This window comes from Lepidochelys kempii, chromosome 11, assembly GCF_965140285.1.
Source record: "Lepidochelys kempii isolate rLepKem1 chromosome 11, rLepKem1.hap1, whole genome shotgun sequence".
NCBI classification, from domain to species: Eukaryota; Metazoa; Chordata; order Testudines; family Cheloniidae; genus Lepidochelys; species Lepidochelys kempii.
In genome coordinates this window covers 36,636,841-36,650,337 of record NC_136390.1, presented here as the reverse complement: position 1 = coordinate 36,650,337, position 13,497 = coordinate 36,636,841, and the positions used below count along the sequence as shown (strand labels likewise).

The following is a 13,497-nucleotide window of genomic DNA, read 5'->3' as shown; positions in this document are numbered from 1 at the left end:
ACAAGTTGCTTCATTAAAAGATATTCCCTCCCCACCTGGTCTTTCTAATAGCCTGGATATTGCTAGTTGAGTGCAACTGACTGTTTACTACAAATACAAGAAATCCCACTGCAAAGCATAAAACTGTCCACACGGAAAAGTGGAAAAGACTGTCTATTTGGACAGCCGTTGAAGGCTCCTAGACCTATAATCCTTGATTATATTCTACATTTTTGAAACACTTTGGACTTTCATTTAGTTTTGTTAATGTTGACCTTTATAGTGATTTTTGGCATGCCATCCCTCCCCTGGTACAGTCATGTTCAGTTTCCTCTTACCCCAATGTATCCAGAGATTTTCCGTCTCTAACATTTCTTGCTGAATAACCCAAAGGAGAGTAGTGTCTAGGATTGGCTGGGAGTTCCGTGAATAAAACCTCTTTTAATCTTTTTGTTTTTTGAGGCAGGTGCTCTACAGTGCTGCCGATATTTAAGCTGAAACAGGTAGTCAGTTTAATGTTTTTGGCATACTTTACACGTGCTATAACATAATCATTTTTTTAAAATATCCTTGAAAATAGATTTTAAAAATTAAACATCAATGTACTTAATTCCAGTTTTAATTTTAGTCTGTTTTTTTCCTTGTAACGTATAAAGTCATACATTTTGAAAATTAAGTTTTCTGTAAGCTTATATTTTAATTTTTCAAATACTGTAACTATCACTGTTTAGAAAACAGATAATAATATAAATGCTTTCCCCACATTTTGTCAAAAAAGCTTCTAAACAGAAATTTTCTAATCTGATCTAATTGTGACTACCTCAGTGGCGCTGAAAGCAACCCATATGAGGGTATCCAGAAGGTTTTTTAAACTGTTAGCCTTCATTTTTCTTTTCTGTACAAAGGACCAAATCCTGATGCCACATATAATGGCTCATACAACCACTGCATCACTTTAATAGGGCTGTCCTTTTTAAGAACCTATTTTTGTTGTTTTCTTGAGTGATTAAGAGAGTTTTATTTTTAGTTATAATTGCATTTTTTATTTAAAAGTGTAGGGAAAGCAGAAGACACTTTATATATATATATATATATATATATATATATATATATATATATATATATATATATATATATATATATATATAATTATTCTTGCCACTTTTTTTTTTAAGAGCACTAGCATCCCCTCTGTTTGCAGATGGACTTCAAAATTGAGCAAAGAGATAATGCTTCGGTCAAAAAAGTGGGTGGTTCTGTCTGTAAATCTATTCAGATCTGGTTATCAGCTCTCAGGATTAAAAAAACAACAAAACTCTGAATGAGGGAGTGGTGCTGTTTAAAAAATAGTGTGAGATCATATAATTAAAGATTTATCAAAATGCAGAGGCCCAGGGAACAGAACTAAGATTGCACAGGCAACCTTACATTTGACACTTCTTAGTTTCTGAGTCATTGACTTTGCAACCTAAAGTTTCTTTTAACATAGTTTTTCTATGTATTCTAGATTGAAATAAATGCCTGCTGTTATCGATTTATTAGTGTTTTTACAGGACATTTCAGTGTATAATTAGGGTGAGAGTGGAGCAGGTAGTTGCATCGTTAAGCAAAATTTCACTAATTACCTAAGTGCAAGGTATTATTTTTATTAAGATTTATTTTAGAAAGCCGATTTCCATATATTTATTAAGTTTTTCGTTTCAGGCAATAAGTTATTATGAAGCTGGACTGAAAAATGGTCAACAGAATATCCTTTGCTATGATCTGGCTGAACTCCTGCTGAAACTGAGGCAGTATGAAAAGGCGGAAAAAGTACTTCAGCAAGCTTTAGACCATGAGCCTGGTATGAACTAGTCATTTTATTTACAACAAAACAGAAATATTAGGGTGTGTGTGTATGTGTGTCTGTGAGATTTTTTAGGAATAAATTGGTATAGTGTAGACATTTTATCTTATGAACTTTCAAACTTGTGTTGGCACTGTACTATGAGAATTGCATGTAAATTAAATTTAACTCATTGAAAGGTGACCAGCAAAGGATTTTTAAAATATGGAGTTCAAACTTCCTTACTGCTTTATCATGTGTAAACGCTGCCTGAAAAGTCTGTTATCTGTCTTAGAAATAACTTTTTAAAAGTGAAATCTGGTAGTCTTCCTGGTTTTGTTAGAAGAACACTAGGAGGTATAAGATATGTTTCTTGTGCACTCATCACAACTTAGAGGGGTGAAGGTGTTTGGATCTTTAACAGAGGCTTCCTTTATTCAAAATATTTATTGGTCATTGAAATTAAATAGCAGAAATAGAATTTTAAGACTGACTAAAAATCCCTTATTAGCTCAACTTTCATACTCTTGGTTTTTGTGATGTCACTATTGCTTTAATTCACTAGTCTGCCAGCCCACACAGGATCTGAATGTTAAATGCAGAAAACAAGCTGGAAAGGAGTTCATATGTACAGTTAATCTACTTGTTTGGAATCTGATTGAGTTAGCCAAGGCCATCTGGTTCTGGCTAACCCAAGAGTCACATTTTATACAAATTGTGATTTTTCTGTAACAGTAAAAACAAACTACCCCACCATCACCTTTCACATTTTCTGTATATCACAAGGAAGCAAAAAAGTGCACAAGTCAAACTTATTTTCTTTGTAGAGCCTCTTTAAGAATTTTTTTCCTTATTTTCTTCATGTCCTTACCTGACAAATTATTATTCCATTGGGTGATATGAAACAGTTAAATAGCACTTTTATAAAATGTAGTAGTGCTCTGTATTTTCTTATCCAAAACAGAAATAAAATATTCTGTAATAATCTACAGAACACTAGAAAATGTACTGTGGGGAGTAATTGTGCACTATTTGGGAAATAGAGACAGAAAACTTATTAAGCCATCTAACCTACCTTATTTACACAAAGAGCTCGTTGGAGACAGCCTGCTTATAGAGTGCTGCTCATTGTACTGTGTTTTATAAAATACACTTTAGTTTTAGGCACCTGTGTATTTAATACAGAACTATGTTTTTATCTGGAAGTAATAAGATCTCTTTGGTAAAGAAGTAGAGATATAAATAGGCCCTAGATATACCAAACTGTAAAGCAGCCATGCTGTGTCAATTGGGAAGCAGATGAAAATTATAGTATATAGTGAAGTGCTTATACTCCTCAAAGCTGTTTCTTCCATAGTTCCTTTCACAACCACTAAATAAAAGTAGCTTGCAGCTTTTTCAGTAGCCCTTGAAACATTTAGTTAAAATAACCAAAGCTGTGCTTTCAGCACTGTATCTTTTCTATCAAAAATCCATCCAAAACAGGGTGGTTCTTCAGAGTTTAGCAATAGTTAAGTGAAAGCACTGTACAGCCCAGTCCTGCTCCCATTGATATAAGTAGGACATTTCCTATTGATTCAATGGGAACAGGATTAGAACCGTGATATGCGTATCTTATTCAAGGCATGTTGGAAAGTTTTGGGTTTTTTTTCTCTCTCATGCATTTGAAACTAACATGAGCTGAACTAAACATGCAGCTCCTTTTGGTTGAATCTTATGCAGATCTCCAGTCCAATTTTTTCCTTAACTCTGAAGATGTGCATGCACAACTTTATCTTTCAGCTATGACTCATCCACAAGGTGTCATTAAACTGTCCAAAGGAGGCAGTTCCTACTTTAACTTTTTGTTTCATATTTTAATATTTTAACAGTGAATGAGTTGTCCTCTCTAATGGAAGATGGACGTTACCATGTTCTTCTCGGAAAAATTTATAGCAAAATGGAGAAGATAGATGAAGCTATTGTTTCTTTACAGCAGGTAAAGAAAAAATAACTATGTTAAACTTCTAAGATTTTGTGGGGAGGAGGAGGACTTCTAGCATTCTGCAGAAATAAATTGGATAACAAAGTGGCTAAAGTAGAAAGAAAAGAAATAAATATAAACTAGAGATTGAATTGCTCAGAGGATTGGTAAGAGGATACAGACCTTTTTACCTCTAGGTTAGTGGTTTGATACAGACTGAAAGTATTACTGTTGCTAGCTCTTAGGTGACCTATGAATTAAAGGTCTAAAGTCCAAGTCGCAGCCACATGTTCATGTAAAAGCCACCATAGTTTCAGTAGAGTGGCTGAAGACCAGGCATGGAGTCAGAGCTAGTAGTGGCTGCCTTCGTTCAGGTCCAAACCACACTGGTGAGCAATATGGGGAGTTTGTGGAAGCTATGCCTGTAGCCTTTCTGTGCATAGAGTAATTGAATTTCAGTTGCTGTCTAAGGGCAGCATTAAGGATAAGGACTGGTGAACTGGGGAGTCTAAAGTTAAGACCTAGAATGGGGCTTGAGGGGAGAGCTGTAATGGCTAGAGAAAAAGGACAAAGCTGTGGTAGCTAGAGACAGTCTGGAGCTTTGGAAAAGATACAGCACTTCTCCACAACCTGAAAGTTGATCTGACCAAAGAACCTCCTTTCCACTCATTTGCTGAAAGACCTAATTTCAGTGTGTTGGGTTCCAATGATTTCCTCCACTACACGCACAAAAACCTAGGGCTGGACTGCAGATGCAGGGAGCCTCGGCAATATCTTCTGAGCAGTCTGAAAAATTAAACCAGGTGTATTGCCCAAAGGACGTTTGCATAAAAAACCCAAACATTACATGTTAATCTGTTGTAACATTTTGGTATTTCGTATCTTAATAAGAAATACATCGACCTTACTCCCATCTCTTATTTTTGGTCCTTCTTTGTCTCATTCTCTTCCTTCAGCTTTTTTCTTTTTAGAGTTCAGTATCTTCTCCACCCAACTCTCATTAACTGTTTCCATGCCAAGTGATTTCTACATTTCACCCTTTATTTCCTCTGGCTCCTTCATGTTCTTTTACTCTCTTCTTTTACTCTCCTCCCTCTTTGCTCTCCATCTTCTAACATATTCTCAAGTGTCTCATTCTCTTTTGCCACTGACTGGGTCTGCTTGCTTCCATTCCCCTGAAGCTCTCCTTTCTCCCTCTGCCTGTCTGCCCATGCCTCCCTCCCACTTTGCTACTAAAATGCCCTGCATTAACTTATTAGTCCCAACTATACATTCACTCACCACTTGCCACTCATTATACCACTCTCTCCCTCCCACTCCTGCCTCTTGGAAGGGGACCCAGGATTGGCCCTCACAGCTCTTTTTCTGGATCTCTTTGCCCCCCATCACCTATACACACTATCTGTAGTTTCTTTCTTCTGCCAGAAGTGGATGAAGGGAGGAGGAAATGTAGTTGGGGACTGGCAGAGAAGATCAGCACTTCTCCACAACCTGAAACCAGTAGTCAGGTTTTGTCAGTACTTAGTGAAACAAACAAAGCTTGTGTACAGAACAAGAGAAGGCAGCTTAAAAAAAGACTTGATGTGACGCTTGAGCTGAATGTTTTGTCACAGGTAATCAACAGCCTTCATAGGCAGAACTTTGAGAAGGGAGAAGTCCCAACGTTGCTTGACAGTGGTTGTAGGGGGGAAAAAGATGAAGAATATGTGTTTAAGTACAAAAAAATCAATTTTCTTTCCCACTGTCGATTACCAAAGTACTTGTACTGTTTTTGTAAACAGAAAGCCGCTGCTTTAAGTAGACAGCTGCTCTTGTCAGAATCCTTCAGTGATGTCTTGTGCCAGTACTTTTTGCCATCACAGCTCCTGTCACAGTGATGGATTAGGAAATTACTGAATGAACTGAGGATGAGGGGGTGATTTAGAGAGTCCTGTAGCAGTAATCTTTTTTACTTTAAGTTTATATAACTATAATTTTGAGCTAACTATGATCATATGATGGCTTGAAAAAATTATGAAATGCTCTGAGTATTACTTGGTTTTATTTTCACAAGTGGTCAGATCTTAAATAAGTTAGGTAAAATGTGTAAAACGTAAGGAAAATGTTGCAGATTAGTGAAATTGGATGAAACTTTTAATATTACTAAAATTGCAGATTTTGTCATTTAATAAAAAAATCGCTTTCACTGTTAGGCTATGTCTATACTACACATCACTTGGTGGGGGTGTGTAGTATACGTGGAGCTACATGCCATGGTGAAAAGGACATCTGCACTGCTGTGTGTAGCTACTTGTGTCAGTGAATGCCTCTGGCAGAGGGTATGCGGTGTGGGGGGAGGGGGCACTCGTGCTCCAGCAGCTCCCAGTCGTTGGAATCTTTCACTGTGATGAGCAAAGGCTCTTCCAGCTTCCTGCTGCCCGTGTCTTTCCCACAGCAGGGGAAGGGCTCCATCAATGGGAAGCTGGCAGAGCTTTTCCTTGCTCTTGGAGAGGTAGCGGGACACTGCATTGCTAAAAATAGCAGCCTTGGTGAGGAGGCCTGGCTTGGGTGAGTAGAAAGTCATGCAGGGTATGTACTCGAATACATACCCACACCCTTCAGGTGTGTCTTTACTTACCTAAGTTGTTCCTCACCACCTATGCTTCTGTTTATTCCCATGATGGGGGTGGACTACCCATGTGTGTTCTCTACACACTCCCGAAAGAAGCATGCAGTATAGATGTACCTTTAGTGTGTCATCCAAAAAAAACCAACCAAAAATTAGAAATATTGCCCAGATCTCTTTCTAATTTCCTCCACTCCACCCTGGTGGAAAATCTACTTTTCAAGAAACCAACACAATTATATTGTATAGAATACATCACCTTTCTTGGCATGTAGGTGACAAATGATGGTGCTGGCACACAAAATAAAAATATTTTCTTTTTAATGAAGCCCTGTTAAATGGACAGAAGGTCTGTATTGGACAAAGATATAGGATATCTCCATCTTTTTGGAATAATAAATGTTAAAAAGCTTGTGTATTTTAAGAAAAACTGAAACAAGAACCTGATGATTGAGTGCATTTTGAGTTTGGGGACAAGAATTTTCCTTTGAAGCATTTTTTTCCAACTAAGGGAGAGCCGGTAACAAACTTGTGAATGCAACCTCTGCATTCACAACCTGTGCATTTTTTGTCTAATTATATTAACAAGAGTGCATACGTAAGAGTGATTGTTATTATCAAGTTAACTTTCTGCTACCCTCACCCTTTTTTTCCCCCTAGGCTCGGGAATTGCAAGCCAGAGTACTCAAACGGGTTCAAAAAGAGCAGCTGGATGCAGTTCCTGCACAGAAACAGTTAGTAGCTGAGATTTGTGCAGAGATTGCAAAACATTGTACAGCCCAGCGAAACTATGAGAAAGCAATTAAATTTTACAAAGAAGCTCTTGTTCATTGTGAAACAGATAACAAGGTCAGTCCTATCTCAAAAATAACTATTTTATGTCACCTTTTATTGAAAGGGTCTTGTCATCTAACAACTTTTACTGCTGAACTACAAAGTAAAATAAAATAATTATGCCTTTGTTGCTGCTTTAAGATGTAGAGACCATGTGAGTTCTTTTTCTACTTGTTTCTATCTTAGGGATTATCTTCACTGCAATGGCAAATTGTGTTGCCCCTAACCCAACTCCCATCCACTGGCACAAATCTATAGCTCAAGTTAAGTGGTGCTTTCAGCATGACCTAATTGACCTGTCAGGAGGTAGGGGTTGAATTTTAAATGCTGCTGAGACTTGAGCTGCTAATGCAATTGGGAATGCAGCCATAGGCTACAGCTTGAGTTTTCACAGCTCCTCAATTGCTAATCCAGTCACTCTGTGTAGTTCAAGTATTATTCCACAGTGTGACCACTCTAAGTTGAACTCGGCTAGTTCAAGCGGAGTAACTCGCACTAACTGTTGCAGTGACAATAAGCCCTTTGAAATATCAAGTCTTTAGCTTCCTGTTTTTCCTAACTGACTGGATCATACTGGGATAGTAATATCATAAGAGATGGAAACCTTAACTGTGGTTTTTTAATACCTAATTTGAGACACAGAGAAGGTGATTAGCCAGATTGATTAGAACACTGTGTTTTGTTGGAGTTAAAGGTTTTAAGAAAAATAGTGTGACTCAACATCCCTTTTCCACTCAGTTGAGTGCTGGGAAAGCTGCAGCTCATATTTCAGTTTCTTGTGATGCAACTATCCTATTTTTCAGAGAGGCTTCCAGCAACAGTAGGAATGGCTTGATATATGTAAGGAAGAATCATGCAGGAAAAAATCTTTTTTTCCTACAAAACTTGGTCACCTTTTTCACATAATAGTGAAGAAGTGCAAAAGGAAGAAAGTTAATGGAAAAATGAGCCTTTAAACAAAATGTAAAACAAAACAAAAAATTGATTTCTTGTATTCAGAGGCAACTTGTTTCAAAGATGTGGTAATACATTCTTCTTCAAGTGATTGCTCATGTGCATTCCACAATAGGTGTGCATGCGTGTTTGCTCCCCCGTAGGGGAGCGACCTAGTGACCCCTGGAGTGGTGCCACCATGGTGCGGCATAAGGGGCGCTGTACACTCCTCCCACCTTCAGTTCCTTCTTGCCGCTAATGAAGGTGCTTCGGAACTGCTCTGCTCCAGCTCTGCTGTAGCTTTCCATCTTGGACTCTGTTAGTTCATAGTTAGTAGTGCCTGTAGTTTTTAATTTAAAAAAAATAGTTTTAATTAGAATTAGTTAAGTGTGCCTGAGTTGGGGCATGCTCCGGGCTTTAAGTCATGCGACACTTGCAAACAGCCAATGCCCGTGAGTGACCCGCATGTGGACTGTTTACGCTATCTGGGGAAACCCATCTTAGCGATCGCTGCAAGATTTGCAGATCCTTCAAACCTTGGACCAAGAAGGAGCGGGACATTTGGCTCCGAGCCATTTTGATGAAATTGGCCTTAACCCTGACACTGCTGCAAGTCAGCACCAAACACCGCGGCATCAGTGCACGGTGGGTGACCAAATGGTGCCCTCCACAAGTTGGCACCGCTCCCCGTCCACAGGACACTCCAAAAAGGCAAAGAAGCAGTCTTCTCTGCCAAAGCACCAGAGCAAGACGGGGGGAGGCTAGACCCGCGTTGGGCAGCTCTCGGTCCCCATCAGCCTCGTGGCCTCCGACTCAGGTTGAGCAGATTAGTCCAGTCTACTCCAGGCTGGCCTCACTGGATGCCAGTGGCCACATTTGCTTCCACGCCATGCGGAGGCACCAGGCTCCTTGGCCAGCACCATGGTACCAATGGGCCCTGACACAGCCCCTGGTTCACTCAGTGGCCAGAGCCTCAGAAAGACCGCTGCCGCTGGCCTCCCTTTCTCAGCCTCCCGGAAAGGAGTCAGTGGAGCATTCATCTCCAGGCCTGTGCTCAGAAGGGGACCAAGTGGTGGGGACGCAGAGTACCCCACTCTCATCCTCCCCAGATGAGGCGATCATGGCCCCTCCTCCACCTGTCCCTCAGGAGGACTCAAAAGCCCACCAAGAGCTGTTGAAAAGGGTGGCATCAAGTCTCAACCTATAAGTTGAAGAGGTGGAGGAACCCTCGGACTCCCTCTTCAACGTCCTCTCGGCTTCGGCACCAGGCAGGGCGGCTCGCCCGCTCCATGAAGGGGTGGCAAAGATCTCGAACGCCTTGTGGCAAACCCCGGCTTCCCTGCCCCACATCTCTAAGAGGACAGAAAGGAAGTATTTTGTGCCCGCTGGGGGCATGAATACCTGTAAACCCACCCTGCCTCCAACTCTCTAGTGGTCGAGTCAGTCAACGATAGGGAGCAGCAAGGTCAACCCGCTCCTACTCCTAAAAATAAGGACTTGTGGAGACTAGATCTATTTGGTTGAAAGGTTTATTCGTCCTCGAGCTTCCAACTGAGGGTGGCAAATCACTAAGCCCTGCTGGTATAATTTATTGATATAAATTCAATTTGTGGGGCTCCCTGTCCAAATTTGCGGACTTCCTCCAGGAGCGTGATAAGAGTTCAAGGCTCTGGTTGAGGAGGGCCCGGCTGCTGCCAGGGCGGCCCTTCAGGCAGCCTCGGGTGCCACGGATACGGCTTCAAGGTCTCCATGAGGTGAGCATCGTGACTCCTGCTGTCTGGATTGTCCAGAGAGGCACAGAACTCCTTACAGGACCTTCTATTCGATGGCAAGGCCCTGTTTGTGGAACAAACAGATGTGAAGTTACGCAGTCTGAAGGGCTCCTGCATGACATTTAAGACCCTTGGCCTCTATGTCCCGGCCTCGGGCAGGACCAAGTTCAAACCACAGCAGACTCCCAGTCAGGCCACCCACTCCAGATATGAGCCCCCTTTATAAAAAGTCAAGGGACTATAAAAAGCGCCTGCAGAGGCAATCCTGGCCTGCACCACATCCTGGGCCCTCTAAGGGTAAACAGGCGGGAAAGCGCCAGTTTTGACGGGACGCCCGGGGGCTACTTACCAGTTTATACCAGGGATCCACTCGCACTAAAGATTCCCTTCTCCAATCGGTTGTGCGCTTTTCTTCCAGAGCGGTCACGGCTGATCTTGGACCAATGGATCCTCAACACTGTCTCCCAGGGATACACCCTCCAGTTTATTTCTACCCCAACTACCCTCCTCCATCCCCGTCCATTTCAGGGACCCCTCGAGAGCCTACTCAAGCAGGTGGTGAAGTGGCTCCTTAGCTTAGGAGCGGCGGAGGTGGTGCCAGCGGAGTTCAGGCGCAAGGGGTTCTACTCCCGCTATTTCCTTATCTCGAAGGCCAAAGGGGGACTCAGGCCCATCCTGGACCTGCGAGGCCTGAACCAGTACATGGTGAAACTCAAGTTTTACATGGTCTCTGGCCTCCATCATCCCCTCCCTAGATCCCGGGGACTGGTACGCCACCCTCGATCTACAGGACAGGTACTTGCACATTCATATATTCCGGGGTCACAGGCGTTTCCTCTGTTTCACAGTTGGGCAGGAGTACTACCAGTTCACTGGCCTCCCATTTGGCCTGTCCACAGCTCCCAGGGTATTCACAGAGTGTATGTCTGTGGTAGCGGCCTACCTCAGACGTCGGGGAGGTCCAGATCTTTTCCTACCTCAACGACTGGCTGGTCAAGGGCAGCTCCGGGTCGCAGGTACAGGATCATATATCCCTCCTCCTGTCCAGCCTGTAGGGCTCTTCCCCTGATGAACTTTTCATGGCTTTATCCAAAATTGTCTGTGATGGAACCTCAGTCCCTATGATGAACTTCCCCCTAAGTAAGCTTTGGTTAGTGAATATTTATATAGCTGATGCATCTTCAGAAATAGATCAGGATTGGGGTGTCAAATGTGCTAGTCTATAAAAATGTATATAAAAATATAGTTTGACTCAATTGCTTATACTCTGATTATAATCAAAGTATATTAATGAGAAGTTCTCCTTCTGTTGGCTGAAAAGACTTAAAACTTTTTGTATTTTTGTTTAGAGAGAAGTCTGTCTATCTAAGGTATAACATGGCAACCATCACCATAGTATCTGAGGGTATGTCTACACTGGAAACTTCAAAGCACTGCCACAGGAGCACTCCTGTGGCATCATTTTGAAGTGTGAGTGTGGTTGCGCGTGAGCTCTCCTGGTAATCCACCACCACGAGGGTATTAGCTCCAAGCGCTGGGAGTGCGTCTCCTAGTGCTCGGAGCCTGTCTACACTAGCGCTTTAAAGTACTCAGACTTGCTGCGCTCAAGGGGGTGATTTTTCACACCCCTGAGCCAACAAGTTAGAGTGCTATAAAATGTAAGTGTAGACATACCCTGAGTGCCTCACCGTTTTTAATGTGTTTATCCCCACAACACCCTTGTGAGGCAGAGAAAGTGCTATTATCCCCATTTTACAGATGTGGGAACTGAAGGTTAGATTCGCTAAGTGACTTGCCCAAGAATATACAGGAAGTCAGGGAATTGAACCCAGGTCTCCTGAATTCTAAGCTAAAACACTAACCACTAAACCATCCTTTCTCTGTTACTTGCATAAAGAGGAATACTTGTATATTTTTTTCATCTCCAGGTAATGTTGGAACTTGCACATTTGTACCTTGCACAGGATGATACTGATGCTTGCCAACATCAGTGTGCATTGTTACTGAAGAATGACCAAGATAATGAAGCAGCTACAATGGTTAGTGAGTTGTACTAATTTGATTTGCTGTATCAAGAGTACTTCATGCTAGAAAACTATTTAATATGTACTGTCTAAAATGTGTATAGAGAATAATGTATATTTTAACAAAAAAAAGTGTTTGGAGGAGATTTAGTAAATGAAGATGAACAATCTATCGTTGAGTATTGTTTGGATGTTCATTTGCATCAGATCATTATCCAGCATAGTTTATAACTATTCGTATACATAGCCTTACTATCTTGATACAGAATGCATGTTACAGAAACATGAGAAGTGGAGAGGGAATTGTAAGAAAAACACTGGTCAGAATATGGCTGGATGCCAACAGAATAAAGAGTTATGAGAAAACTCTTCTCTTAAACCACATCTTTACCATTGCACTGCTTGCCTACAAGAGATGTAGCCCAGAGTACTTTACCTACTGGACTGTGTTATTAGGTTGGCATCTGTTTGGGAAAGCTCCTTTTAACCTTAAGGTGGACAGGGTTTTAACAAGCTGCTTAAGTTACACTAGTTATGGTATGGACATCCTCCTCTGGAAACTAGAACCTACTAAGTTATGGATCAAGCAGTTGAAAGATTGTACTGTACTAGAAAAACAAACTGCTTTTTTTCCCCCTGCTTATTGGAGGTCATGATCATGCCTGGATTTTATTCTGATACTATATGAAGAGCCAGGAGGAAATAACATTCAGAACAGCACTTGATAAATCTGTTCTTTTCCATCTACCTCCTAGTGAAAAGAAACTGAAATTTGGAATAATTTGGACTTATTTCTCCTTATTTGCCTGTGTTATAATATTTTTCCTCTCAGTCTTAATAACTGAGTGTTCTTCTCTATATATACTCATCCTGAATTTCTAATAAAAACACAATTCATGCTAGAAGGAATTTGTGCTTTTCTAATTTTTTTAAAATTTCTGTTAATATGTAATTGAAAAATTATGGAAGACATAACTGAAAAAAACATATTTTTTGCTCTTAACATATGGCTTTTTTTGTTTAATATTTTGAGATTAACAAGGAAGAACCCATAGGGTCAGGGGCAGGATTTCATGGTACAAACAGAAGTAAACTAATTCTCTTTAAATTGTTAATATAAATTTCAGTATATTCCCAAACAAATATTAAGTCTCCTTATTATGCATACTTTGAGATAATTCTAAAAATATTTAATTTCAGAACCCCTTTTATAGAAAATTAGATTTCATTGTTTTCGTTCTCTTGTTTACATTTTCATTTCAGTAGATTTGGGGATTAATGAAACAACCATTCCATACCATGTAACTTCTTTTTTTTTATTTTTATTTTTTTATTAATGTTTTGATCGTATAGATGATGGCTGACCTCATGTTCAGGAAGCAGGACTATGAACAAGCTGTTTTTCATTTCCAGCAGCTCTTAGAGCGCAAACCAGGTGTGTATTCAGTAATGATATTTCAATTTCTTTCTGATACATGAATGTCAAACACGAGCCATCCCCTACTTCTAATGGATATCATAGACACAAATATTTAAAGCATCTTTTCTATGACGCTTAATGA

The 13,497-nt window shown here is 40.6% G+C and overlaps 1 protein-coding gene across 10 annotated transcripts in view; it reads left to right on the top strand.

The window, feature by feature from the left end:
- The window catches only part of TTC21B (tetratricopeptide repeat domain 21B), a 103,329-nt gene that overhangs the window by 54,114 nt on the left and 35,718 nt on the right, over positions 1 to 13,497 (top strand). For all 10 annotated transcript variants that reach the window (XM_073305712.2, XM_073305708.2, XM_073305709.2 and 7 more), the window contains 5 exons: positions 1,684 to 1,822; positions 3,676 to 3,782; positions 7,033 to 7,221; positions 11,840 to 11,950; positions 13,289 to 13,370. In XM_073305712.2, the coding sequence (XP_073161813.1) occupies positions 1,684 to 1,822; positions 3,676 to 3,782; positions 7,033 to 7,221; positions 11,840 to 11,950; positions 13,289 to 13,370 (628 nt within the window). The remainder of the gene's footprint in view (positions 1 to 1,683; positions 1,823 to 3,675; positions 3,783 to 7,032; positions 7,222 to 11,839; positions 11,951 to 13,288; positions 13,371 to 13,497) is intronic.